Below are 26,549 nucleotides of genomic sequence, written 5' to 3' on the forward strand. Positions count from 1 at the left end.
GTATTTACGCTTGATGCGTGTTTAGAACATAATTTAGACCTGTTTTTTTTTTAATTAAACAACATGTTGGTCGCGCCGCGCAACATATGCTGCAGAAAAGCTCCTCCTGCGGCATGGCGCTGTTGGCGCTCGAATCGAATTGCAACTGGAGCAACCAAAACAGGCGCGCCGGCGTTCGACCAGTTCGACTCATAGAGATAATATACGTTCGACTGTTCCGACCAACGTTACTAGAACAGCTTATTATAGTAACGTTGGTTCCGACGGCAGTTGCGGTTCTAGCAGTCACAGAACAGGGAGGATTTCTAGTAGACGCCTATGGCTGATAGCGGTAGGGATGGGCCCTCGGCCCGAGCACCTGGCACCAATGCGCCGAGGAACGCTTCCCGCCGGTATGTCGCCCTCTGGTCGGCGTACCTGCGCGACAAGGCCCGGCAACAAGATTTGCAGGACCGCGTCGCCCGACTATCAGAGCGTGAGGTAAGGGGTGGCATTCTGCGCGTAGCCTCTTCCCACTCTTACTTCTTCTAGTTGTTTGAGCGGACGCGGTTAGCGTAGCAGCTTATGACGTTGGTGCAGCGCATTTGCTAGGGGTTTCTTGCCCACAGGAGTTGTCTGGTGATTTTTCCGAGAAGTTTAGGAGTAGTGGTGTGGCGTCGGCCTCAGGGGTTGCCACTGGTGGCTACTTTTCGCCAAATTGGCGACTTTGAAAGGCCCGTGGTGAGGTAAAATCATGAATGGCGACATGGCGAATTTCTGGCGATTCCTTATCCGCTTCCCCTTTCTTCATCTGTCTCGGCGGCAGTGTAAAGCTTTGCCGTCGGGCCGGAGCCAGAAAGCGGCGTTCGAAGGGCTGTTTGTCTCATTTCGCCCGAGGCGTGCGCATGTCTAGGCGGGGGCACGGGGGCAGGCGGAAAGCGGGACGTACAGGGGGGATTAAAAGAAATGCGAACAACGGAGCGCACAGCCTCCGACGCATGCTGCACCGTCTGGCTGCAAAGTCAGTAAACTGCGCGCATGCGCACTCCTTCGAGAGCGTTTGAGAGTGTGGCCTACATTATTGGGAAATGCTTGATCAAGAAGCGACGCCGGTCGTTTATTTCGAGGCGCCTTTTCACGCTGCGTCGCCACTGAGCAGGATGATCGTTGAAGAGCATCATGCTAGCTACAATCGACCTGCTGCACGCTTGGCTCCCGAATGTAGCAGATAACAGGATGCTCAGTGGCGACAGAGCATAACAAGGCGCTGTGAAATAAATGATCAGCGTCGCTTCTTTATCAGGCATTTCCCCTAACAGTAGGCCACACTCTCAAATGCTCGGAAAGAACTACGCATGCGCGCAGTTTACTGACAGTGCAGCTAGACGGTGCGGCGGAGGCTGTGTGCTCCGTTGTTTGTATTTCTTTTAATCCCCCCTGTACGCCGCTGTCATGGCTCCAGTGAGGCTGGGGCACCGCGCAGGTAGCTAACTTTCAGCGTGCTTTTGGGTACTTATCCCTCCAAGCGCAGCCACTACTTTTTTTTCTGTGTTTGCAAGATAACAATCACATGCTACGTCGGTGGAAAAGTCTCTTCGTCGGCTAAGCCATAGCCTACTGTATAACGCTATGGCTGAAGGTAAAGGTGGCGCCTCGGCGTGGTTATATTTTAATGTTTATTATTATTATTATTAATTAAGCTTTTCCTGCAACTGTTGCTATGTTCCCCCACACCCCGCTGTACTAGCCTTCTCAGTCACAAAGAAAAAAAAAGCTAGAGGCTTTGGTTAAAGCAATGAAGGAACTTTAGATATTGATGATAACTGATGATGATGATTAGTGGCTCTTCCTTTGAATCGAGGCGTCGGTTGTCAGCGACCGACTTGCCTGTTTTATTACGCTTACCTGCCCTACTCCCAGCTAACCTAATAGATTTGCTTCCTCCCTCGCATCTCCCCTCTTCCCTGTTCTAAACTCATCGCTCCCACCCCCATTTTACTCCGCCTGTGTACCCACCCCTTTCCTACTTTTCCTCCACCACCACTCCAGTCGCCTCTTCGTCACCTATATGGCGAAGTTGAGGTTCCCCCTCGCCCCAAATTCCAAAGCCTCTGCCAGCGCAGTCGGTGTTGGCCAGCGTTGTTTCCCCCTCACCCCGCGGTGGTCGTATCTCTGTGCAGCCCCTGACAATATGGTCTATAGTTTCCCGATCACTGCCGCAGCATGCACATGTTTCATCCTGCTGCCTGTAGCTACCCGTGTATGCCCGGGTTCTCGGGCACCCCGCCCGTGCCTCGAAGAGCAGTGCACTTCCTCTCGTATTGCCATAGAATCCCTCCTTCTTGATTTCCCATTTCTCTGCGTTATCAGTCTCCAGGATTTTTTTTTTTTTTTGCTTCCATTCTCTGTCTCCATTTTGCCGTCTCTGCTGCCTTTACCTGCTTTTTAACTTTTGTGTAAACCTCACTTTCCCCTTCCAACTTTCCGTACCGCTTGGTCAGCTGTCTGGTCCTCCGTCTCTACCGCGTGTCCTCATATACTGGTACTTAAACAACCTCGCAACCCATTTTTCGTCCTCCATGTCATGAAGTCGCTCCTCCAACTTTATCTTCCTCTGCGCATCCCTCGAATCGAAAGACGGCCAGTCCATATCCCCCTGTACTGTTTCATTTGTAGTTTTGCTGTGGACCCCTAGGGCCAATCTGCCTACCGCCCTCTGCTTTACCTCGAGGCCCGCTTGGGTCTCTGGTTTCATGCACAGAACCGAATTTGCGAAAGTTAATCCTGGTACCATGACCCCTTTCCAGACTCCCCTTACCATTTCGTATTTGCTGAATCCCCAGAGGGCTCTACGCTTCATTATAGCCGCGCTCCGGCTTCATTTCGTCTTAATGTGAGCCTCATGCACGTGCGTGTAATCTTCGCTGTTGTTCAGCCATACTCCTAAATATTTACACTGTTTCACCAATGGTATTTCTACTTGTTGCACTGATACTGTATTGTGCTCCGCACCGTCGTTAAAGACGATGATTAGAGTGTACTAGAAGTTTACCATGATAACTGGGCCAGCCTTTCGGCACCATCTAACTAGTCGAAGAACCAGGAAATTTTAAGCGCACGATGCTACTGGCGTTGAAAAACGTCAATATAATGTAAGTGTTTGGAACAGTGCAGATTTTTAAGGGAGTATACAAAATTAGAAGCTTTTATTTTTAGGTGCTACCGCAGATATCAAGTGTGGCGATATGTTTGGCGAAATCTTAAGAAAAAATGGCTAGTTTGGCGACTTCTTGCTCGCCGTCTGGCGACATTCACTTCAAACTCAGTGGCAACCCTGCTGCGCGTATGCCTGTGCTACACGGCGACACGGCTGTTTCAAAGGCGTTCCGAAAGCTTCGCAACCAATGGACCTTTTTGCAGTAACAGTCGTCCTAGCAGCTGCCACGGCGAACTAAAAAATGGCAGTCAGGATGGTCGTCAGGGCACGCCGCCCAGAAATCTTGCAGTCGGCAGACTCGCGCACAAAACATTCTCGTCCTTAGTTTCTCCCGCACCTGTCCGTGATCGCCCGTACTTTTCACATGAATGCCACGGAAGTAGGTGCACATTTCCGAGTTATCGGCAGTGGCTGAAGCTCCTTTTTCGTTACTTTTTCTTTATCATATTTTCGACTTTCTCGCTGGTAGCCCTGTTCTCGCAACGTGGCCTCAAACGTCTTTGCCTTTTTTCACTCACCAGGAACTCACCAGGAGTTGTCGAAAAGGAGGAAATAAAAATTTGCAGCGCTAGGAAGCATAGCCGCCGTCCGAGCAGAAAGCTGAGGGGACGCCCTTCTGTTCATTTTGCCGGAAGCGACTGCCGGAAATCGCGGACTGGCAGCCCGCGCATGCGCAGCCTGCCACTAGAAGGTAGCACTGGCCTTTGCAGCTGGCATTTCTCTTCCTAGAAGGGTTGGCGACACCTGTCGCGCATTATTCCACAAGCAGTTCTACAAACCTGCCCGGTCTGTAGCAAAATAGCTAATACAGCTGTGTTGATACTTGAAATGGCTCTCAAAAAAGGAAGCAAGGGGACGTAGCTGGAGGGGTGTTTGAGGGTTCGAACACCTTTTGAAAAATTTTTTTGCGGGCAGCGATAAGTGTTGCAAGGCTTAGCGTTTCTTTCTGCAAAACTCCCCCCTTCCAGTAACCTGTAACCCCTTCCAAAAAAAATTTATGACTACGGCCCTGGCCGCCATTGAGGCAAGAAATGGAATGGAAATTCAGCCCAAACAAGAACGTGCGAGAGGACACGCTTCACAGGGCACCACTTCCAACAGTTTTATTAATAGAAGGCTTCCGATGTAGACATGTAAAACTGGCACACATCATAAGACTTGGCACGCAACCCAGAAAGTCAAGCTCCTTTTTTGTTGAGGCTACAGAGGCAGTGCTGACACACTGTTCCCCCGTGTTTTCTTATCAGCTGTGCCTGTGTTACTTTGTGTTTGGCCACAATTTCACACTTGTGGAACGGAGGGTCGCAACCGCATTTTGTGCAGCGTAACACCAGCCATCCCACCGAGCCTTTCTTTACATTGCTGCTGTGTTCGTTCAGTGAGGTAACGCCCGGTCTGACCGATGCACTTTTTCTTGCAAGGTAGCGGAAGGCCTTCGGCACCACTACCAAAACTGTCTTTGTGTTTTTTATTGCACGTAGGCTAAGTAGATCGCTTATGGTTTGTAAGTCTGCAAAGCTTCCAGAGCTTATGTGGTGCCAAAAAACGCAACCCTTTGTAGGTCGTAGGTGGGAACAGAATAGAAGTTTGGGCTAGTTGCTATTGATTTATCTTAGTGGAAAAAGCATTCAGAAAACACCATAAAAAAAAAGAGGCTGGCGACAGGATGCTAACTCACAACTACAAGATTATTGGAAAGACGCAAGTACATAGAGTCCTGAATGTAACTAGTTTGTTGTTTCCTCCCGTGTCTCAGCCTGAAGCTGTTAAGCTCACTCATCATCAGCAAGAGTTGTTGAAGGAGATCAAGAAGCTGGAGACGCGCAGGGAGACCCTGCAGAATCTTCGCCACTTCCAACAAGTGCTGGACACCCTGGTAAGGAGGGGGACGAGTGGGCTTTCTTCGCGTCTCTTTGTCTTTAAGAGGCTGCAAGGCCTGCTGTCGGCAGCGCAGCATTACCAGTGCTATGACCACTGGGGGAGCAAACGTGTGGTTACTGTGAGTGCAAACATGAGACCACCTGAGTAGCAGCTTAGGGATGGCATGAGGAGGAGGTTAAGGCAAAACTCGCACGAGAGATGAGAAAATTTGGGGGCCAACAGTGGACGTGAATAGTGCAGTTTAAAGGTGGTTGGATGTCTTTAGGAGAGGCCTACAGTAGACATAGACAAGCGTGCGGAACCCATCACCGACATAATGGCCAAGTTGCTCAGCCAGTGAGGTTGGTTACCCGAGTACTTCCCTGGGGTGCTAGTGCCTAGGTCCCCACAGTGCGTATGATGAGGAAATAGCGAGAAAGTACGGTATGGGCACAAGGCATAATTGTTTTTGAAGCCATAGAGGTTGTCAAAGGAACCACGGAAACATGCAAACTTTTTCTTATGGTTCTCCTCTTTTATAACCTGCTCCTCTTTTTATAATAGCTCCTCTTTTATAACCTGCTCAACTCTATTCCAACCCCAGAGGGTGCTGTTTTCGCAAAAGGAGAAAGTGATGTGGGGTGATTAGCCTATCAGGTGATTAACGAAGGCAGCAATGAGCCGAGCGGTTTTAAGAAAAAGGAGGCGGAAGATGTGCCGAGAGATAGATCACAGTGTCAGAAGTGCTGCAAGGCCTGTGGTCTCGGGGTGAGGCCTAAAGTGAAGACCCCGCTGTCACACAGTGGATGCGGTTGGGGAGAAGAACTTGAAGTGCCTGTGCAGCTACTGTGGGGTGTCCACTGGTGGCTATAAGAATGCAGTTGAACCTCGTTATGACGAGCACTGATATAGCGAATTATCGGCTATAGCGAACTAAATACGAGCCTTGGTTGGTCACACTTCATTTAAATGACACTTATTCTTTTATAACAAAAGTGAATCTGTGAGAGCTGCTCACACTATCGGATATAACGAAGAAATATTTGACCGGTAGGCTGAGAAGCTACTTGGAAAAACACCCGGCGTCCGAAACTGCAGAGGTAGAAAGGGCCCCTTTGTTCGTGGACACTGTGGAACACTTTGTCCTGCTCAGTGCTGTGAGCAGCCACCACACAAAGATCGCATCCTTCCTCGAAAAAAAAAAGAAAAGGAACGGAGGCCTGTCGTCAAATGAATTTTGTTCTGTTGTAATTCCAAGTTTCATGTTTTGGTTGGTTGAGCTTGCAATGCCACAATGAGAAGAAGGATTACGTTGTTTATAGTAGGTTCGAAGAATAAAATAATGCATTTTTGTATCAAGAATTTTTGCGGGAGCAAAATTATTTATTGGTTTAAACAGATTTTTAGCTCGACTTTTTTTTAATGAATATCGAATATAACGAACTAAATTGGTGTCCCAATGCTACTTCGATATAGCAAGGTTCGACTGTAGTTGGTCAGGCCGCAAATGTGTAGGCAGGTATTGAGCGTGCTCACTCGCTCACTTACTGCCCTTGCTAAAAAATGCTTTATCCTACTTTCTTATATTCACTTTGCATTGTTACTTCCTACCAGTGTAGAAGGACACTTCTTTCTGGGCACTTTTGCTGCACTGCATGCATTTTCACAGTTGCCAAAATGTTCTGAGCTAAGCCAGCTGTTAAGCTAATGCAAATATGCTCTTCCCATAATGGCCAGGCTAGCAGGGTGGCCCCCAAATGCTAGTGACAGAAGAATCCTGTCTGGCGTATATTGCGTGAAACTCGGCGTTCGTAGAGACAGGCTCTTTTGCAATACTTTTTGTTCAAATCAACTATTAGCACACAATTGCAGTCCTTGCATTTGCCAACGACTTTCAGTACTCGAGCAGAGCCCTGTGCCGCATGACACACGTGCACGGCAGACAAGCCAACTTCCTCGTGCTTTCTATTTTTGCTCAATGAAAGGAAGCTCGTAAAATTGAGGACCTGATGCTGTTTTATGAAGAAATTTTGTACAAGGTGATGGAAAGAAGCCTTGGTGTAGTTTTGGTGCAATTTTGGCTATTTTGCACTGGGGATAATTGTCACACACTGGATCGTGTGTTACCGCATTCTTCCTTTTATTTTATTTTTTTTTGTAGACAACAGCTGTTGCGCAGTGTTTTTGGTCATCACTGTCGCTTAAGACATGAGCGCTTGATTTTATCCGGAATGTGAATTTTCCGTGTTTGTGGTCTCGGCAGATGCAGCAAATGATGACATCACGCAGAGACATGGATGGACTGTGAGAAAACGATTTGGTGCTTTCTGTAAAAAGCAAAAACGTCCGTGTGTCTGAGATTTTGGCGCACGTTAAAGATCCCCAGGTGGTCAAAAAACCCTCCACTATGGCGTGCCTCATCGCCTGTGTAGCAGTGGCCCTTTAAACCCCGTAATGAGTCAATTGCTTTGGTGCTTTCTGCCTTTGCCCAAGCCTTAGTGCCATCAAAAATTGTAACGTGGCGTCATATGTTCCCCAGAACACAGTGAGTTGTACGGCTCTGTCACTCATCAAAATGCATAAGCTACTTGCTGGAGTTGGCCGAATGACTGGCTAGTTGGTACTTGGGCTTTCAAATAGTACAACGAAAAGAAAATAGCGAATGTGGTGTTGTCTTCTCTGTTTGGTCATGATCTTTTTAGTCGTACTGTTGGAACTCTGCTTGGTACGTACAAGTTCACTGCATTTGTGCAGATGTCCAGGCAAGTGTTGAACTGTTCCTCAAAGACAGCAGAATAGCACGAAGGACGGTACCAAGGAAGAGCAATGGGGCGAAGCGCTGTTATCTAGGACAAACAGGATGATCTATGAATGATCACCTGCGCGAACATGCGAACACGCTAGAAGGCGTTCCTAACTCGTCTTTCGGCTCGCTGCAAAAAATGCGGACGCAAACCTCTGTTCAAGAAGTGTCAAATAATCAAACCATACGGGGACCAGCCTACTCGTGAAATGTGCGAGGCGCACTGCATTTATGAACGCGGCGACACGTGTGTGAGCGCTCCGTCATTGGCCCTACTATCAAAAGAAGTAAGATATCTGTCCGATTCCCTTTCCTCGTAAAGTTTGCGAGTGTTTGTTTGTTTGTGTCCCCCCACCTTTCTTCACCCCTTTATGAACGGAAATAAAGCGTTTGGTTGTTAGGCAGCGCTTTGTCCTGTTCTACCTTTGTCCCGTCCCTTGCGCTGTTTTGCTGTCTTTGAATATGTACCAGCCAGCCCAAATTTTTACCCTGTTGAAGTTACTGTTCTTCATCCCCTGCACTGTCCAGGGTGGTGGTGATGGCGGCCTGGCTGGGTCCCATGCCAACCTGAAGGAGCTCATGGACAAGCTCGCGCAGACTCTCAACGGGCTGGAGACCACCTCAAGGCCCCTGTCGCTTGCAAAGGCGACGCCGGTTGACCACGGTGATTTCCTGTTTACCACCTGCCTCTGGTGTATTTTTCATGCAATTTACATAGGGGCTGCGTGTCAGCCGAGTTGAACAAATGTAAAATTGAACAAATTGCAGGTGCAAGGAGTGCTTATTAAGTCCAGGGTTCGTACAGGTCCTTAAAAACCCTTGAAATTGAAAATTGAGTTTTCAAGGGCCTTGAAAGCCTGGAATTTTTTCCTTCTCCTTGAAAACCCTCGATTTCTTTGGGCATTAAAGAAGAGGCCTGTATATGTGACGGGGTTTTTGTGGCGTATATCAGTGTGGCCCTACACATTCCCCATCCAGAACAGGCGTTTTACAATTTAAAGCCAGCTTGGGGGGGGGGGGGGGGGGGGGGGGGCAGGAATGTGCTTTACACATTGGCTCGTACGGAAGGAAGTCCGTGCTTCCAAGCAGGCAGAAATTAGCATAGGTCCCCTTGCGATCCTCCATACTGCTTTCTGCATTGCCTCATCCTGTTAGTCATTTTACATATCGTTCCCTGCTGGGCCCCGCCATAGCCATGCCCCACTATGTTTCGAAAACAAATGGTGCTGAAACTCTAGGGTGAAATAAATGAGCACAGATAAGCAAGACTGAATGCAAGAACACAGTGCATCTAGCTCCTAAGCTTTACTGGAATCTTTTATTTAGACGGGTGTGATGGTGGGCAGAGCCAGTAGAGTCGTCAATGCCCCCCTAATGAACACAGAAATTTGAGGAATGGGAATGGCAGGGGCTATTGAGTTATGTTCCTCGCTATGTGTATTAAGAGCATTTGCAGTGCTTGAAAAAGTTCAAGATGGCATGGCTTTTGTAAAGCCCTCTCAGTATTACTGTGGGTGGGGGCAAACTTGCCCACTTCCGAAGGGTGGAGCTGTTCCCAAGAGATTTTTCGTGAGGGTTTTTTTTAGATGCAAAGACGCAAACGCTTAGCATGTGAAAACAGTAGTGAAACGTTAGTACACGTACATGCTCCGCTGGACCCTTGAAAATGCCCTGGCAGAGCCTTGAAAGTCCTTGAATATCCTTGAATCTTGTCCGTGAATCCTGTACGAACCCTGTACGTCAATGTTTTCTGTTGTTCATTTGTTGCAACTTTCAAATGCCGCATTCTATTTTGGGTCAACAACAGGAGTACCGTATTTGCATGACTCTAATGCGCACCTTTTTTTGCTGAAAGGTAGCCTTCGAATTTTTAAATTTGTGTGCACTTTACAGTCGGGCTTGAAACCTAAGTAGGCTTTAAAGCAGCCTGCAGCATTGCCATATTTTAAATTTGTGTGCACTTTACAGTCGGGCTTGAAACCTAAGTAGGCTTTAAAGCAGCCTGCAGCATTGCCATACACGAAGTCCTTTGAAAATCCAACTTAACCAAATAAAATAGCAATCCGTCAGCACCACGTGAGTGAATTTTGGCAAACTCATTCCTCAATGGCATACCTCGGTCAGCTGCTTCCCGCTGCTGCAATTAGAATTATGAAGGTCGAGGCCCTTTATATCGCAAACAGCTTCAATGTTCCCCGCTATAGTTTAGTTTTATTTCCAGCAGGAGCTCAACAAGCAAGTTTATAAAGGGTGAGGATGTAGGTTCAATTCGCTGCCGTGGCAACCGCATTTCTGGTGGCGGCGAAAGGCAAAAACACCCGTGTATTCGAGATTTCGACGCACGTTAAACGTCTTCAGGTGGTCAAAAGTAATCTGGAACTCTCCACAATGCGTGCCTCTACAATGAACCCCATCAATAAATCAAGCAAGTTTATGAAGCACAATTAATTTTGGCTGCCACAGTTGCATGCGTCAAATTAAATGTCCTTCTTTAATGCATGTTGTGTCATGTCTTTTGCATGTGTGCGGTAGAGGGTTTTTTTTTTTTATTATTTTATTTTTTTATTTATCTCTGCAAACCCGCCCACGTGTTCCTATCGGGGCGCATTAGAACCGCGCAAGTACGGTAATGCAGGCCTATCCACCTGTTAGTTTTCAGTCAGCATACAAAGCGTTTTTTGCCTGGCTGAATTTTGTACCTTAAAGGGGCCATAAAGACAAATTGCTACAAGTTTAGTTTATTTAGAAAACGGCTTTGTCCTGAAAACAGTGATACCAATTGTGTTTTACCAAAAGAGAGAAGAGAAGGGTGAGGAGAGGAGTCCAGTAAGAACGACTTACTGTCAGTACTACCGCTTACCTCTTTTTGGTACGCAAAAAAGAAAGCTCCACTTCAATGAAAGTTTCATTTCAACGACGCATTTCAGCCGTAGGACAGATGGTGCCCAGCTTAAAGCACACAACTTGGCTCCTGGCCTCAGTGCTGTTTTGGTTGGGTTGGCAGAGGATGCCAAAGGTCAAAGGCGGCACCAACGCTGGTCATGTGCTGTGCTTGCGACCCAAAATTTTGTTCTCGCGTGATATCTGTCTGACCACGACTGCTTTTTGTGCTAATAATGGCAGAGCAAAGGCAGTAAGGACAGCGGGTGGGGGGGCAACTTTGCGGAGATAGTCGGTGTGTGCTGCGAAATTCAGAGCGCAAGCAACCACATTGCGACTGCTAAAATTGCTTGGAAAATCAAGAGTGGTGTCGGTAACTCTGACGAATGAAACGCGAATCAACAGTGTGGAAACCAGGGCGTAGACTTGGGAGGCGCAAACAGCACAAACGCGGTTTTTCGCGACATTTGTTCGCGTTTCGACATGCATCAATTAGCCTACTTGCTGCCCATTCTGGGGCCTTGCAAGTGGGACTGGCACTTAGTGAGGCATAGCCACTGGGTTAACATGGATTTAACAGTGCACCAAGTTAAAGGGTACTCTTTTACTTGAAGACAGAATATGAATAAAAAATACAACGTTGTTCAGTCACTCACTCAGCTTTTCTTCACCCCGAAAAAGGGAAAAGCATCGAGGAACTTGCAAATTTCACCCTACTGTGCTGTGATATAGGCCAGCCCTAAGAACCCAATTGCACATCAGCATTCAAGTGACGGAATTAACCGGATCTCTTGGCCCTACTACCATCACCCAGTCAATGTTTCTGGGTGGTGATTTGGGTCGGTGGCCGCTATTCGCACAATCAAGATTCTGTGACATCATAGAAAAATCGGCAGAAAGGCGTTTGGGGGGTCTCCACTCGTCCAGCTGTTTTCTCTAATATCTCCATTGTTGCAAGTCCGCTCTGCAATTGGCATCATGGATGACAGGACGAAGCGGCATTTTTAATGAACCCAAGTTTTATTTTGTCTTCATGGCCGCTTTGATGTTAGCATCCACCAACAGACAGTCGCTCGGGCAAGCTGTAATTTTCACTTTGGCTGTCTCTGCCTCTGCACCGAAACTCCATAGTCCTAGAAAGCGTGTGTGATCTGTGGGGAAGTTTGATGTATCCACATTTGGGACGTTAAAGGCTTGCACTACCGTGAGCTATGCAGCTTTTGTCGACACCATGCTTGCGAAGTCTTGCCAAGTTGGTTCACTCGGCTTATTGTGTAGCTAACGGCGGTTCGTCCTTAATGCTGCTGTTATGTCGTTGTCGCCATTCGCAGAGGCCCTGAGTTCCAGTCTGGGGGAGCTCTTGGAAGGCCCCCACCAGGCCCGCTTGCAGCTGCTGCTCGACATTTGCAAGAACAAAGACAGGCTTCACACGGCAAGCAAGGCCATCTTGGAAGAGCTAACCAGGTAATAGGTCGAGTTCCTTCGTTTAAAGACGACAGTCTTCCTTTGAGCTACTCAAACGTGAAAATTTTGGTCTGCCTATCTGTCTGTCCATCCCTTAATTCAGCCGCCCGGGGAAAGCGGAAAGAATGAATGAGCGAGATATTTAACTCTTTCGTTACCACGCCTATTCAAATCGATCACCGGTGATCGATGATTTATATTGCCTATTTCGACATGTTGTAGTCATTTCTCGTGTACCTAATGCGGTCAGTGGTTAGTCTAGGCACTGCCCTTTTAGAATCAGTTTAAATTTTCCCGCTCCGGCGACATTGAGATTTTTGACGGCGTTTTTTGCGAGCTGAGGTGCCTGTGTTTTTGAGGAAGGGGGCGTGGCTGCTGCCCTTGAGAAAAAAGCATGCAGGTCGTCGCTAGGCTGCATTACCATAAAATATTTTTGTCAAAAGGCTCCCGGCAAGTCAAATACCAAATAATGGGGTCAGCTTTGTAATCCGACAGCGTTGAGAGGTGATAATTACTCGAAAATGGCCCCAGCTATCCACTAATGATCTTTGGTTCGGACAAAGGGCAGCTTCATTCTCCCAAAGCTTATTTCTGATGGTCCCCCGCATGTCTAGCAAGTGTGCCTGCCATTTTCAACCAGTTTCCAGAAGTTTCGGTTTCGTTTCTGCATTGCGAAATTCATATTTGGCGCTACTACCACTACTACGCAGTTACCCAACTACAAGCTCATTTGCCATGGCGCCTCCGTTGCCCGCTACTGCTCCTCAAACAAGCATGCCGCTCGCGCTTCCACTTTATCTACGCCTTGCTTCTGCGATAAGAGCTTCCGCTGAATGTCAAACGATAACACCAAGTCGTCGGGTGTCAGTTCAGACGAGGAGAACGGTTCCAATTGGCCTTGAACACCGCCAGCTGTTGACCGGCCAGTTTCGGTTTCATACGAGGGTATTTCCGGAGGTCTAGTGTCGCTTCTTAGTAGTACTGTCTATTCTGACAGAGTCTCCAACAACCTTGTATTTGTTTCTCTTCGAAATTGTGAGGTGGCGCTGCAATGTAGTAGGCTCGGAGTGCTGAACTCGTTTCACAGCCCGATGGCGGCTTGGTGGTGAAAGCTTGCTGGGCATGATTCTAGCGCATAGTACCTTATTCCTGCAAGCAAGGCTACCATAGTGAGTCAGAACATGATAATAAACCGCAAATGAAAGTTCTGACTGATAAGTGATCATCAGAACGTCAACAAAAAGAGTTTGGTTCTCAACTCCAAGTGGATTTTTTCACATCGCTCGCTTGCCTTCAATATTGTGCCGGTCATAATCATTCACAAGGTGTTTTTACATCATGTGCAGGCTAATTTGGGCCTTTAATAATGTCAAACCACCAGATTTCTTCTAGAGAACCATCCAAAATAGCAAAATTTGAAATAGTGGTTGGGCTTCACCACATGGCACGGACACCACGCGGGCTAACATTTTCTTTTATATCTCACAAATTGTACCGCGCAATTCAATTTTTTTTTCTAGGACGAGTTTTTGAAATGTCTGCCTACAAAATGTATATTCTCAATTTTTTCTACTACTGGTGGTTTATTGTACACAACTTACGTTTTCTTATTTTCTTCGACGCGTGGACAGAAATTTCGAATTCGATAATTTTTTTCGCAATGATTATTTAGGAAAACATTATTAAAACTGGTGTCATTGGAAAGCGCGTGGAATAATCTGCATTTTATGTCACTGCAATGTGTGCCTAACCAATATGTACAACGCAAAAAAATGTTTTGTTAGACCCTTAAGAATTGGCCAATTTCCCGCGGTAACGAAAGAGTTAAATGGGCGAAACATTTTCAGTGTAATATACCTACAAAGGTGCTTCATATTTGTCAACGTTGTTCAGTGAAAAGATATTAGATGTATTTGAGGAAGATTGAACTCCACAAACCTCCAGTGGGTGGACAGTCAGGGGTGGCCGATGACTGTCGTCTGTCGATGACAACTGCAGTGACGCAATTGTAATGGATGCATGGCCTTTTTCTTTTTTTTTTTTCCCCGGTAGGAAAGGACAATAGAAAATCCTTTGCAGGTCTTGCTGCTGTGTCACGGTACATAATCTGCTGTATATCTGAATTGATTTGTGAAAAAAAAAAAGTGTAAAGTGGCTCGTCTTAGGAAGAGTGTGTTTGTTCGTACACATTGTTTTGCCATGACTACATTTACTCCAGCTTCCCGTTACATTGCAATTCAATCCATGTCATTAGCCACACAGCTTGGCTTACTCCTCGTGACCACTGCATGCGTGTAGGTAGCTGACCACAAGTAATCTACGGTCATATTTTATTGCGGCTCAAAACTGTCAGCGCATTACATGTAAGCACTGCTAGTATCTTGTTTCCTTTGGCATTCCACAGGAGTTCAAACTCAGAAAGGCCTGATATAGGTGCATCAAAGGACCTACTTTTCAAGGGCCACCTACTTGCTCTTTTGACATGATTGGATAAAATGTGCAAAACAGGATGTTCGTGTCTTTTTGTTCGTCCCGTTCTTTTTTGTGCATTTTATCGCATCAGTGATATGGGTGGTTCTGCTTTGCTTGGAAGATGATCTTGAACTATGAACAGTGGTCATACTGTTCTCATCAGTCTCCGTCAGTAGCTAGTTACTAGTAACACGTTACCTGGTAGCTAGTTACCTTTTCAGTAACTCAGAACTCTAACAAGTTACTTTTAAGTTAGAGGGACTTGCAACTGTAATACTGTTACTTTTTTTGCACAGTAACTGCAACAGAAAATACCGTTGGTTGTTTCACTTTTTATAAGAAATTATCCAACAGCAACACTTGTTCAAGCCCGACATGAAGATCGCACTTTTCTTTTTTCTTGGTCTTTCTTCTTTGTCATATCCTCTCCACCTGTCACGTGTGCACAACACAGCTGCTGTTGCAGTTTAGGAGAGGAGGTGGCTATGAGGAGTATCTTCCTTGTAGAAGAGGACGGAGGTCAATGTTTAACACTTTCGATACTGTGGAAAAATCGGTTGTTTTTGGGTAGTCCATGAAATATTTTTCTCCTGCCACAGAAAATGGTTTGTGCTAAAGTGTAAGGTATGAAATGATAGAGGAAGGATAGGTCTTTTCAACAGTATTAATTTCAAACAAATTTATTACCAAATTTATCAAAACAAAAAGAGCAACAAAAGGAAGAACATGATGAAAATATCAACGCTACTTTGCACAGGGTAAATAAAAAGAAATTGAAGTATACACTTCAAGTAAAAGGCCCTTATAGAAGAATACGGCAAATATAAGCACTGTAAGTACACAAGTTATTTACGTACGTACAAAAATATTGAGAGACGATGGAAAGCGTGACCGGTTTATTCGGACACTCGGACATAAAACCCCATCAAGTGCTGATGATGATTATGTACAGGTGATGATGATGCCGGGGCCATGAGAGCTAGCACTGATGATAATGTACCGATTACGAGGAAATGTCCGTAACGTGTTGAAGAGCACAGAGTCGTGGTCAGGGTGTCTCACAATATAAGCACTAGTGCCTATCATGCCATTGAGCAAAGCAGTTTCGCAACGCGGTGGAACAAACGTTGGCTCCACTCTTTGTGCAGCCGGTGCCAAGTGGTCCCACCCGAGCGAAGTCGACACCGTTCAGATAAGAGCTGTGGCCTTTAGAGCAGGCCGGATATGTTTACATCAATGCGTGGCAGCGATAAAACGGCCCGCAAAGAAGGAGAAAGTTACCAGCGGAGAACTGCTGATGTTCCGGGGCAGTTTGACACGCTTTCGCCTTTCATGCTGAAGTCTGACAAATCAGTCGTCTTCCATGTCTGCGCTGCTACAGTCTTCCAGAGATTACAGCTCAGATTCATTGGAATCTATTGAAATTCACCATTTCAGTGGAGCATCGGTGAGCGGCAGACCTTTAAAAATATCCCCCCGCGGTAGAGAAAAGGAACTTGAAAGCGAAACTGATGAAATACTTCCTCTTTTACCTTTTATATGGCGTTAGCTGTCCAGAAGCGCTTGGAGAGCACCAAAATTTGTATTTGTTATCATTGATAATGCTGCCCATCGAAAACAGTGTTAAGGTGATTGAGTGGTTTGCTAAATGTGTGATCTGCACAGGTCAAGTTTAAACTGAAATTTTTCACGTGTAGCCACTGATCGCAGAGCAGTGCTGTAGCCTGACAACTTGTAAATGTAAGCACTTGGAGATTCCACGCACTTTTTTAAAGGGGCCTAAATTTTACAATGTATCACAGTAACACTCCAAGCTTCCTCGAGCTCACTTGCCTTATTTACTTGATTTTAATGCGCACCTTTTTTTCCTGGAAAATAAGTCCCAAAATGGCGTGCGCTTTCGAATTTAGTACAAGCTGAACACAGTGCCAGTGGTTGCCTATCACTTCGACACAGGGCACCCATAATCACCCTTTGGCGTGAGCAAGGCTTCAAAGATTGTGCAGACTGCGGCAGCAGCATCAAAACAGCAAAAAACAAAAACGCAAGTGAGGTTTATTGTTTCACAAAGAAAGAAGGCGCCTGCCACCCACTACAGCAACACACACACAAAAATGATGCGCACGAGAGTCAGTCTTACCCTTTCGGTAAGTGGTGGCAGATTTTTACAACTGTAGTTTGGAAGAGTGGCCCCTCATGTGTGGTTTGCTGTAAGGTTTGTGAAAACTCTGGAGTGATAAGACCCATCTTAGTGGGGGGGGGGGGGGGAGGCAACTTTATTTAGTCGCCTGCAGAGCGATACCACCATTAAGTGGCGCCGCGACGCGGGCCCTTACGTCTTCTCAGCGGGTGGTCTTTACTCGACTACGGCGCGTGCTACTCCTGCGTTCGGTCGCCCTTGGGGGCAACGTCCCGGCGGTTTCGCTCGGCCTTTGTCTTTCAAGAGCCGCCAAGACCTGCTGGACGGCCCAGGTTTGGATTTCTTGGTCATAGCACTTCGCCGCAGCCGCGAGCCGCGGCGGAATCGTTGTACTTGTCGACGCTTCGTTGGGGAACTTGGTGCAGTCCCATAGGATGTGCGTTAGGGTGGCCCTCTCCCGCTGGCACACGCGGCACACATCACTCGCATACACTTGCGGGTACACATATTTCATCAACACTGGGGTGGGTAAGGACCCAGTCTGCAGTTGTCTGAACAGCACCGCCTCCGCTCGGCTCAGCCCCGGATGCGGGGGTGGGAGAGTCCTTCGAGCCAAGCGGTGGAACTGTGTAAGTTCGTTGAACGTCGTCATACGGTCCTTGGCGCTACACCACAGTGGACGGTCGGTTGCAGTGGCGCGGTTGGTTAGCGCTCGCGCCACTGCGTGTGCCGTCTCGTTGTGGTTGTCGTGCTTGGCCGACGCATCGTTGCCCGCGTGCGCCGGGAACCACTTTATTTTAACACACCTGTTCTCTCGTTGGAGGTCGGCCGAGCACAGAACGCGCACAGCCTCACCGCACACTTTGCCCTTGGCATAATTCCGCACGGCACTCCTGGAATCGCACAACACTGTCTGGCACCCGGGGTCGGCAATGGCCAGGGCTATGGCCACCTCCTCCGCCTGGCACGCCTGTCGGACCCGAACGCTCGCCGCCGCCCTCGTCGCGCCAGACGACGCCTCGATGACGGTAGCCACGAATGCCTCGCTGTCTCCCTGGTATTCAGCCGCGTCCACGAACCTGGCGTGCTCGTCCTTGGCGTACAAGTCGATGAGGGCCTTGGCCCTCGCCGCTCTTCTCTCCTTGTCAAACTCCGGATTCATGTTCCTCGGGATGAGATCTACCCGAATCCGGCGCCGGATCTCGTCTGGGACAGGAGCGTCGCTGCTCGCCTTCGCCGCAGGCGTGAAGGCCAAGTCTTGCAGAATGCGCCTACCGGTCTCGGTCGTAGAGAGCCGCTCCAGTTGGGCGGATCGTTGCGCTTCAGCAATTTCCTCGAGGGTATTGTGTACCCCTGTCGGTGCTTGTGCACTCGAACAGCCCGAGCGCCGCCTTGTACGCTCGGCGTATCAGGGCGTTGATCTTATTCTTTTCGCACTGCATCCAATTATGGAAGGCTGCAACGTAGGCGACGTGGCTGATTACGAAGGAATGCACAAGCCGAATCAAGCTCTCCTCCTTCATCCCGGCCTTGCGGTTGGCGACCCGTCTGATGAGACGCACTGCGTTGGTAATCTTGGCTGTAAGGCGGGAAACGGTCTCGCTGTTGCCGCGACGCTTGTCTATAATCATACCGAGAACCCGTATCTTATCGACCTCCGGGATCACCTGGCCGCTCCTCGTCACGATCTTTATCGCCTCGTAATCCCTGGGCTCGCTCTTGTTTCGCCTTACGTATTTCGGTCGTAACACCAGCAGCTCCGACTTGCTCGGCGAGCAGATCAAGCCGGATCCGTTTAGCTGGTCTTCGATAGTGTCGACAGCCTCTTGCAGCGTGCTCTCGATGTGACCATCGCTGCCTCCCGTAACCCACAGAGTGATGTCATCGGCGTAGATGGTGTGCCGGACCCCCTCGACTCGAGAGAGCCGCTCGGCAACCCCGATCATAACGAGGTTGAATAACAACGGCGAGATGACCGAGCCCTGGGGGGTCCCGACACTGCCGAGCCTCTTCTCTTGGAGTCGCAGATCGCCGGCGCAGAGCTCTGTGGTCCGGCCTGTCAGAAAGTTCTTGATATAGTTATAGGTTCTTGCGCCCATGTTCAGTCTGGACACCTGGGCTAGGATCGCAGAGTGCTTCACTTTGTCGAAGGCGCTCTGCAGGTCCAGCCCCAGGATGGCTTTATTGTCTTTCGTTAGGTTGCCGTCAATGGCCTCATTCTTCAACAGAATCATCGCGTCTTGGGTGCCGAGGCAACGCCGAAACCCGATGATCGTGGCGGGGTACAGTCCTGACTCCTCCAGGTAATCCTGCCACCTACACATGAGGACGTGCTCCAACACCTTGCCCACGCAGGACGTGAGCGAGATGGGCCGGAGGTTGTCCGTGTTCGGTGGCTTGCCCGGTTTGGGGATGAGGATTGTCTTGGCAGTCTTCCACTGCTGGGGAAGTGACCCCGCCCTCCAGCACTTGTTGTAGTAACCGGTGAGGTTCTCGATGGCCGCATCGCTGAGGTTCTTGAGCGCTCTGTTCGAGATGTGATCCGGGCCGGCCGCAGACTTGCTGTTCAGGTCATGCAAGGCCGCTCGCACCTCCTCGACGCTGATGTCGCGGTCGAGCTTATCGTTGGCTTGACCCGCGTACTCAGGATGCCTTTCCGTGGGTGTGACCGGGAGGTACTTGCTGTCGATGCGTCTGATTACTTCTGGTTTCCCGTGTTCCTTGACTGCTCTGTGAATGATCTTTGTGAGGCGGTCGCGTTGATGGGATTTTGTTTTGGTCTCGTCGAGCAGATGCCGCATCAAGTTCCAGGTCTTGCCGCAATGCATCTGCCCGTCCGCAGCGCTACAGATTTCATTCCACTCTTGCGTGCATAGCACGCGACAGTGGGCTTCGATGGCGTGATTCAGCTCCGCTACCTTCTTCCTCAGTCGCCGATTCAGCCGTTGTTTCTTCCACCTGTTTAGGATGGATTGTTTCGCTTCTATTAAGTGCGCCAGGCGGCTGTCTATCTTGTCGACCTGTGCGTCCGTTTCTATGGTCTTGGTCGCTTCCTTGATCTTCCCCGCGATGAGGGCCGACCATTCTTCTATGTTCTCGATGTCCTCCTCCTCCGTCGGTAACAGGCTACGGAAGGCATCCCAATCAGTAAATTTATGCTTTCTGGTGTCCTCCGACGTGTTGACCTCCTCCGGTATGATGACCTCCACGATGTAGTGGTCACTTCCGAGCTCGGACCCCGTGTTGCGCCAGGTGATCTTGCCCTTCTCGTCGTTCTTCACGAATGTGAGGTCCGGCGTCGTGTCTCTGGCCACGGAGTTTCCGATCCTCGTAGGATCCGTCGGGTCCGTGATGAGGGTGAAGCCCAGGTCTATTGTGTCTTGAAACAGATCTCGCCCCTTGGCCAATTGCTTGCGGTATCCCCATGCCGGGTGCGCCGCGTTGAAGTCCCCACAGGCGATGAGCCTGTGGGTCCCCGCCGTGGTGCTGGCTCTGTGCAGGAGTGTCTTGAACTTTTGTTTCCGGTGCGAAGGGCTACTGTAGACGTTAAGCAGAAAGGTGCTGTTCTTGTGTTTCTTGCCCGAAACGACCTCGATGAGAGTGTATTCTATTTTACTCTTGTGCAACTCATGTTCGATAAAGGTGACTCCCTTGCGAATCAACGTACATACTCCTCTACCGCCGGTGACCTCCGGAGACTTGATGTAAGCCCTGTAACCGGGGAGCGATACCGCGTCGGTGCGAGTCTCTTGTAACATGATTATATCTGGCTTGCGTGCTACTTGTGTTATGTGTTGCTGTAAGACTGCCCTCTTGCTAGCGAAACCGTTACAGTTCCAGTGCCAGGTCACCAGACCCTTCACTGCTGCTGTTGTTGCTGGAGCGGCCATGATTGTTGCTGATTGTACTGCTGCGCTGTGACTTGCTGTATGGCGTTCGCTAGCTGCTGACATGTCTGCTCGATGTCGGCGAACTTGTCGAAAATCATCTTAGTGAAGGTTGTCTTAATATATTCCTCGAGCCTGTCAAGGTGTTTCTCGATTCGGTCGACTTTGTCTTCCAGGTTGTCCACCCTATCGTTAAGTTTGCGCTCCTTCAGGTTCTCGATCGCTCGTCTCTTGGGTGCCGGTTCCTTCGCTGCGGGTACAGCACTGCTAGTGCTGGGTGTGGGTTCACACGGCACCGCTTGAGGCGTTTCGTTATTGGTGGAACGGGGCGTCAGAAGCTTTTTGATTTCCGCGATCTCTTTTGCCATCTTGCTGATAGTCGCCTCTTGCCTAATGACTGTCGTCTCGAGCTCGTTGTTCTTGCGCCGGAGTTCCTCGTTGGCCTCCTTCAACACCCTCATCGCCTCGTCTTCCTTCGCCTTGGTGCTGTTGCCGCCGACGTTTTTGGTGGTTGCGGTGGCATTGGAGGTGGTGGTGGTGGTACCCCCCTGTGCTTTCATAGCATCATTTCTTGCTGCATCGGCCCAACTCACGCGGTCACGTGATTGTGATCGCTTACGGCTAACGCTACGCCGTCTGCTCTCGCTGCCCCTGCGCTTCGAGGCGGAACGCGATGCACGGCGACGAGCTGGGCCGGCAGCTGTTGCAGCTGCTGATGTCAGCGGTGGAAATTCCTCAGCTTCGAGCGCCGCTTGTTGCTGCTGCTGCGCTTGCTGTTCGGCCATCCTGCGCTCCCACTGCCTCTTTCTAACTACGTATGGGGTCTTGAACTTATTCTTATAAACCTTGTCCCCGGTCAGATGTGGCCCGCCGCACAATTTGCAACTGGGGGTACAGGTATGGTCGTCCTTGGGGTTTACGGCCCCGCAAGCGAAGCACGTCTTCACGTGAGGGTTCGGACAAACGTCGCGGCGGTGGCCCACCTTTCCGCACTGCTTACACACATCGAATTGCTTTCGGTATAGGCTGCACTTGATGAGAACGGGACCGTAGCACACGTAATTCGGGACCTTCAGGCCCCCGAAAGCAACGATGACCGTGGTCGAGCTACCAATCCTCTTCGCGCCAAGTGCCAGGGGATTTCTCGAGTTTACAATGTTCCGGTCGATCATGGCTGGGGAGTCCTCAATCGGGATACCTCTAATCACTCCTTTAACGGTGCCATATGGCGCAGTTTGGTATGCGCCAACCACATGTTCCTTGCCACCAATGCAGATCGATTGTATCTTGGCGTAAAGTAAAGCACGTGCATCGTCGGGGGTACTCACCACCATGATGTTTTGTTGCAAATTGGGGCAGAAGGTGTCCGCTGCCCCGTCCTCCCTTGATACATTCGCCGCCGCCATGATTGCCGATGCCACGATGGCGGTATGAGTCCTCGCGATGTTAAGGCCTCCCCTAGGCCGCACCACCACCTTCGTCTCCTCCCTCGGTAGAACGTCCGGCATCCTTGCTGCCCTCGTTACCGAAGCTTTCACATTCCTGGCGAAGTTCTTCGTCGTAGACCTCGACTGTCGAGGGGCGGTGACCTCGCCGGCTGGGGCCTTTATACGCTGGCCCACGTGCGACCAGCCCGCACCGTCATTGAATTCCTCGGAAGAAATTTCTTCCCCTTCAACTTCAATACACATCTGGCTAACGCCGGAATTCGCCGGTTCCCGATCAATAGACGTCTCCATCTCGGTCGTCATGTTTGTACAGCCACCGCCCGAGGACGACGGCCCTCCCTCACCGAGGTTAGGCCTAGCTAGCTGTGGACTCCAGCTGTTCGATTAGGCTTGGCGGAACGCCGCCGAGCCTCACAAGAAAAGTCCCGCAAAAACGTACCTTTTGTTAGCGACTGGTACTGGTTAATGACCCGCACCTTTACAGAAACATTGGTAATAGTTATGCGGCGATAACTAATAATTAGCACTGCAAAAATGGTCATAAAAGCCGGAGCCGATGTGAGCACGTCAGCTCTCGTTGGCGATCGCAGCGCCACCCCTTAGTGGGATATTATAGATGGTTTTAGATGCAGAGCATCTGATTCACTCGCCTTGTCCCTCCGGCGTCGGTGTTGTCCGCCCCTCCCCCATTCTCCTCGCTGCGCTCTCCGCCGCTCACCCCCTCTCATCTCAGATAGCGAACACTCTCTCGCGAGGGGCATTGGATTGGATTCGATTGGCTTGGATTGGATTAAAGTGGATTGTGTTGGATTGTGTTGCGTCATAGCCGCGGCAGACGCGCTGGGGCCGGCGCATGTGCAGTACTCTCTCTTCCGCGGTTTCCTCTCCTTCGGGCGCGCTGCGCATATAACCGGTGTGCCGTTCTCCGGTGAAGCAACATCCACGCTTGGCTCAGACCTAGAGTCCATGCCGCTTTACAAGTACGCCAACGTCATCGACTGGGACCGGCTTACGCAGTCCCCTCAACGTTATGCGCGCTATAAAACGCGGTCCCTTCACCGCTCCGCCTATGCGTCGCATCTACACAGGGGTTCCCGCGAGGGGAGGTGGGAGTTTTTTGCACTCGTAAATGGCTTGTCCTGTAAAAAATACTTCTGCACTTTTTCTTCTCTGTTAGCGAAAATCAGGTGTGCGTTAGAATGGAGGAGGTGTTGGACTCTAGAAAATATGGGTTAATTGTACAGAGACGTCTTTGAAGAACTATTTCATTTTTGTTGAAGCATGCTTTGCCTATGCATGTACAGTCAGCAAGTTTGAATCAAAGCCATCTCGTGTGGAACACGTGGAGTTGAACATTGAGAAACACTACAGAGTTGTTATGTGGTCTATTTACCTTAGGGTTTAAAGCCCACAAACATGTAATTTCTGTCTCGAGTTTTGTTATGCCAGTTTACACATTTCTTTTTTCACAAGAAAATAAATTGTCAACTGTGGTTTTCTGGCATCATTTTTATTGATGCTTGTGATGTCGACTATGCTGAGCAAGTCTGGAGGGCACCAATTCAATTGACTGCAACCGCGTTTGGTCTGTGAGTGTGAACTAACAAAAAGGTAATAGTAAACCTTCAAATGCGTAAACGTGACTGTCTTTGAAGATTGAGATGCATTTGAACTAGTGCAGTGTCACTGCAGTGGTTGTGATGCAGCTGTAAACGGCATGTGGCATTTTCTCTCATAAGCAAAGAGCTGAGCCTTCACACTTTGACTGAATAGTGAAATAGAAAATGTGGTTGATCCTCTTTTCATAGGAATCGATAATGCTTTCACAGGAGCAGGTGAATGTTTATTGTGCATCGATATGAACTTGCACATCGCTATTTATATTTCATCGTTATGGCACTGTTAGACACATATACATTAGACACTGGATCACACGTACTGGAGCATTGCGTAAATCTGACAGAAACCCTAGGCACTTGCAAACCGTGCGTACCAGCGAATTGTTTGGTGAAGTCACGGTCCGCTTCAGCGAAAGGAGCATGATGTGTGGGTTGGCAGAAGTCTTGTGGGTGCACTTGTCGAGCGACGTCCTGCTGGCAGGTTGCTTCGGTAAAGCTCCCACCACTTCGGTACTGATCTGTGGCGTGTACACCAGACACTTGTGTTGTGACGAGCTCAGCTTGTGGAACGCGAGAGGCAGAGTTCGTAGCTTGGTTCGCTGAGTTCGGCAGATGGATAAACGCGGCAGCTTACGCTGCTATACGCTGCCCTATCAAGGCGCCAACTACAATCGGCACTCATTAGCGTCATGGTGCACTACTTCTCCTCTCCTAGACGGCAGCACCATCTGAATGGAGCAGTTAGAGAAAAGGACATAAGGCACGCTTGTACAGCTATTCGGGCACGACTTCATGGCTCAGTCGGTAGAGTGTTTCACGCCTCTTGTTGCAGCCAGAGTGATCATGGTGTCGAATCCTAGCACCACCGTGTGAATTGAGAATTTTCTGGTGACGTTATTTCCGTGGCGGATATGACGTCGGTGAGGTTTGTATCTTGGCAGAAAACACTTTCGTGTTAAAAGTGAGACTCACTCCAATTATCCGTCTGCTCAATGTTTCCTTGCCGTACTCTGTTGGAGAGTGCAGCACTAGTTGTGGAAAAAGCAAAAGAAAGATACACAGTGATGCTCAGACCTGCACTGGTGTAATTCCCTTTTTTGTTTCCATTTTTCAGCATTGAGGCACAGCGGAAGAAGATCGAGCAAAAGCAGCTGTATCTAGATTTTGTCCGTGCAACCAAGAATGTGCATAGTGCAAAGACATTCCAATAAACAGCTGCTTCTTCCCTACTTGGTGTGATTCAGTCTGCGGATTGTGGTTTTGAAGGAGCCGACATGAACCAACTGTCCCGGCTTGGTTGCCAACTCTGGAGATTCTGAATTGTTTAATTCACCGGCACTTTTGTGGAACAGGGGAGAAAAAGTGGTCTTTCTACCAATCAAGGTTCCTGTGTATGTTAAGCATTCTGTAAGGGCCCCCGTAGTGTGTGCAGAGTGAGGGAGGCACGTCGGTCACTCTAGAGCGAATGGAATACTGCACTCTGACCCCCCCCCCCACCCACCTTTTTTTTCTAATCTTGGAAACCACAAAATGGCCTGAACAAAAACAGCCCAACAAACAAAGTAGAGGGAAGCACTGATGCATTACCAACAGTTCTGTAAAACCAAAATGTTCAAGCCCAGAAGTTTCAGAAATTGCATGACTACGAGAAATTGGGGAAGTCAGACACCTGGAATAGAATCTGAATTGGTGTCTTCTGTTTTGGCACATTACAGAGAACATCCAAAAAACAATTACTATCTTGTCATTCATTCTGTGTAACACTGCAAGCATGAGAGATGAGAAGCATGATGGTTCTCTTTTCCATTTGTAGGCTACAGAGTTGAAAGCCCTCGCACGATATTACAGCAAAAAACAATAAAAAGCATGCCAGAACAGGCCAGTACAAGGTTCTGCCAGCTGGTTTAGGATGGTGATGTAAAGTTTTATCGCTGTTGTGTGCTACCATACTTATGCTGGCACCGATTCTAAGCAGACTTCTGAAATCTGGAAGGCTGGGAAATGAAATTTCCTTGAATAGAAGCCAACCAAAATATTTGGGCAAGGATGACAGCAGCTAATAAACTAAATTGTGTTCATTAGCCATGAACCTGCTTGCGTTCAGTTTATTCGTCAATGCTGGTTTCATTGTTACTGTCCTCTTTGCACAAAAATGCACGTTTAGCTGATTAAAATAATCGCTTCCTCTCGATGACAATGAAACCATGTTTAATGCAAACTTCAAACTAGTACTAGAATTGCTGAAGAAAGCGCGAGTAGCAGTGGTGATTCCCCAGCCATTTTCCGGCAATTTTCTGGCATCGCGGAATATTTTTGCATAACTGGAAATCGCCATCCTAAGCCACCGCCATAAAACATGGCTGTGCGATTGTACGGGGCCCTGTTTGATTGTGTCACTTGAATGCTTTAACAGATAGAAAACTGTTTTTCGTGTTGGCCCATACCATGTGCCCGTAGCATTTAATTTGAAAGTTGCTCAATATTTCTTGCGTTCTTTTTTTTTCCCCTCATCAAGCACATACTACAAATAACCTTGAGGCATTACAGAACTGAGCTGTTCGCTTCATTTTTTCCAATTCTACATTTTCAAGCGTTGCAGCATTAAAACAGCATGCTCAAGTGGACAAGTTGTGTTCGGCGCACATACGCTCGCCAGTCCCTTATCCGTAAAATCTACTTCCACCCACCAACACTTCACAGCGATTCCTTTCAGCCTCCATCAGCCATTTTTTCGCGCAGAGATCATCCCAACAAAGTTAAGCGCCCACTGTGTCACTCGT

At 48.7% G+C, this 26,549-nt stretch overlaps 1 protein-coding gene across 1 annotated transcript; it reads left to right on the forward strand.

Moving 5' to 3' along the window:
• Nucleotides 1-141: 141 nt before the first annotated feature.
• LOC144142419 (uncharacterized) lies at nucleotides 142-25,025 on the forward strand. The gene is made up of 5 exons (XM_077673921.1): nucleotides 142-480; nucleotides 4,953-5,072; nucleotides 8,388-8,523; nucleotides 12,071-12,203; nucleotides 24,884-25,025. The coding sequence occupies exons 1-5, from the start codon at nucleotides 319-321 to the stop codon at nucleotides 24,978-24,980; spliced, it is 648 nt and encodes a 215-aa protein (XP_077530047.1). The 5' UTR covers nucleotides 142-318; the 3' UTR covers nucleotides 24,981-25,025.
• Nucleotides 25,026-26,549: the final 1,524 nt, after the last annotated feature.

This window comes from Haemaphysalis longicornis, unplaced genomic scaffold (genome assembly GCF_048455015.1).
Source record: "Haemaphysalis longicornis isolate Haplotype H1 unplaced genomic scaffold, Haemaphysalis longicornis Haplotype H1 scaffold_6, whole genome shotgun sequence".
In the NCBI taxonomy this organism is placed as follows: domain Eukaryota; kingdom Metazoa; phylum Arthropoda; class Arachnida; order Ixodida; family Ixodidae; genus Haemaphysalis; species Haemaphysalis longicornis.

Bases quoted from the DNA above. Each gene is read 5' to 3' on its own strand.
- LOC144142419 (XM_077673921.1), top strand. From the start codon at position 319: ATGGCTGATAGCGGTAGGGATGGGCCCTCGGCCCGAGCACCTGGCACC. The intron at 481-4,952 runs GTAAGGGGTGGC...CCCGTGTCTCAG, and splicing joins CCCGACTATCAGAGCGTGAG to CCTGAAGCTGTTAAGCTCAC. The intron at 12,204-24,883 runs GTAATAGGTCGA...TCCATTTTTCAG, and splicing joins ATCTTGGAAGAGCTAACCAG to CATTGAGGCACAGCGGAAGA.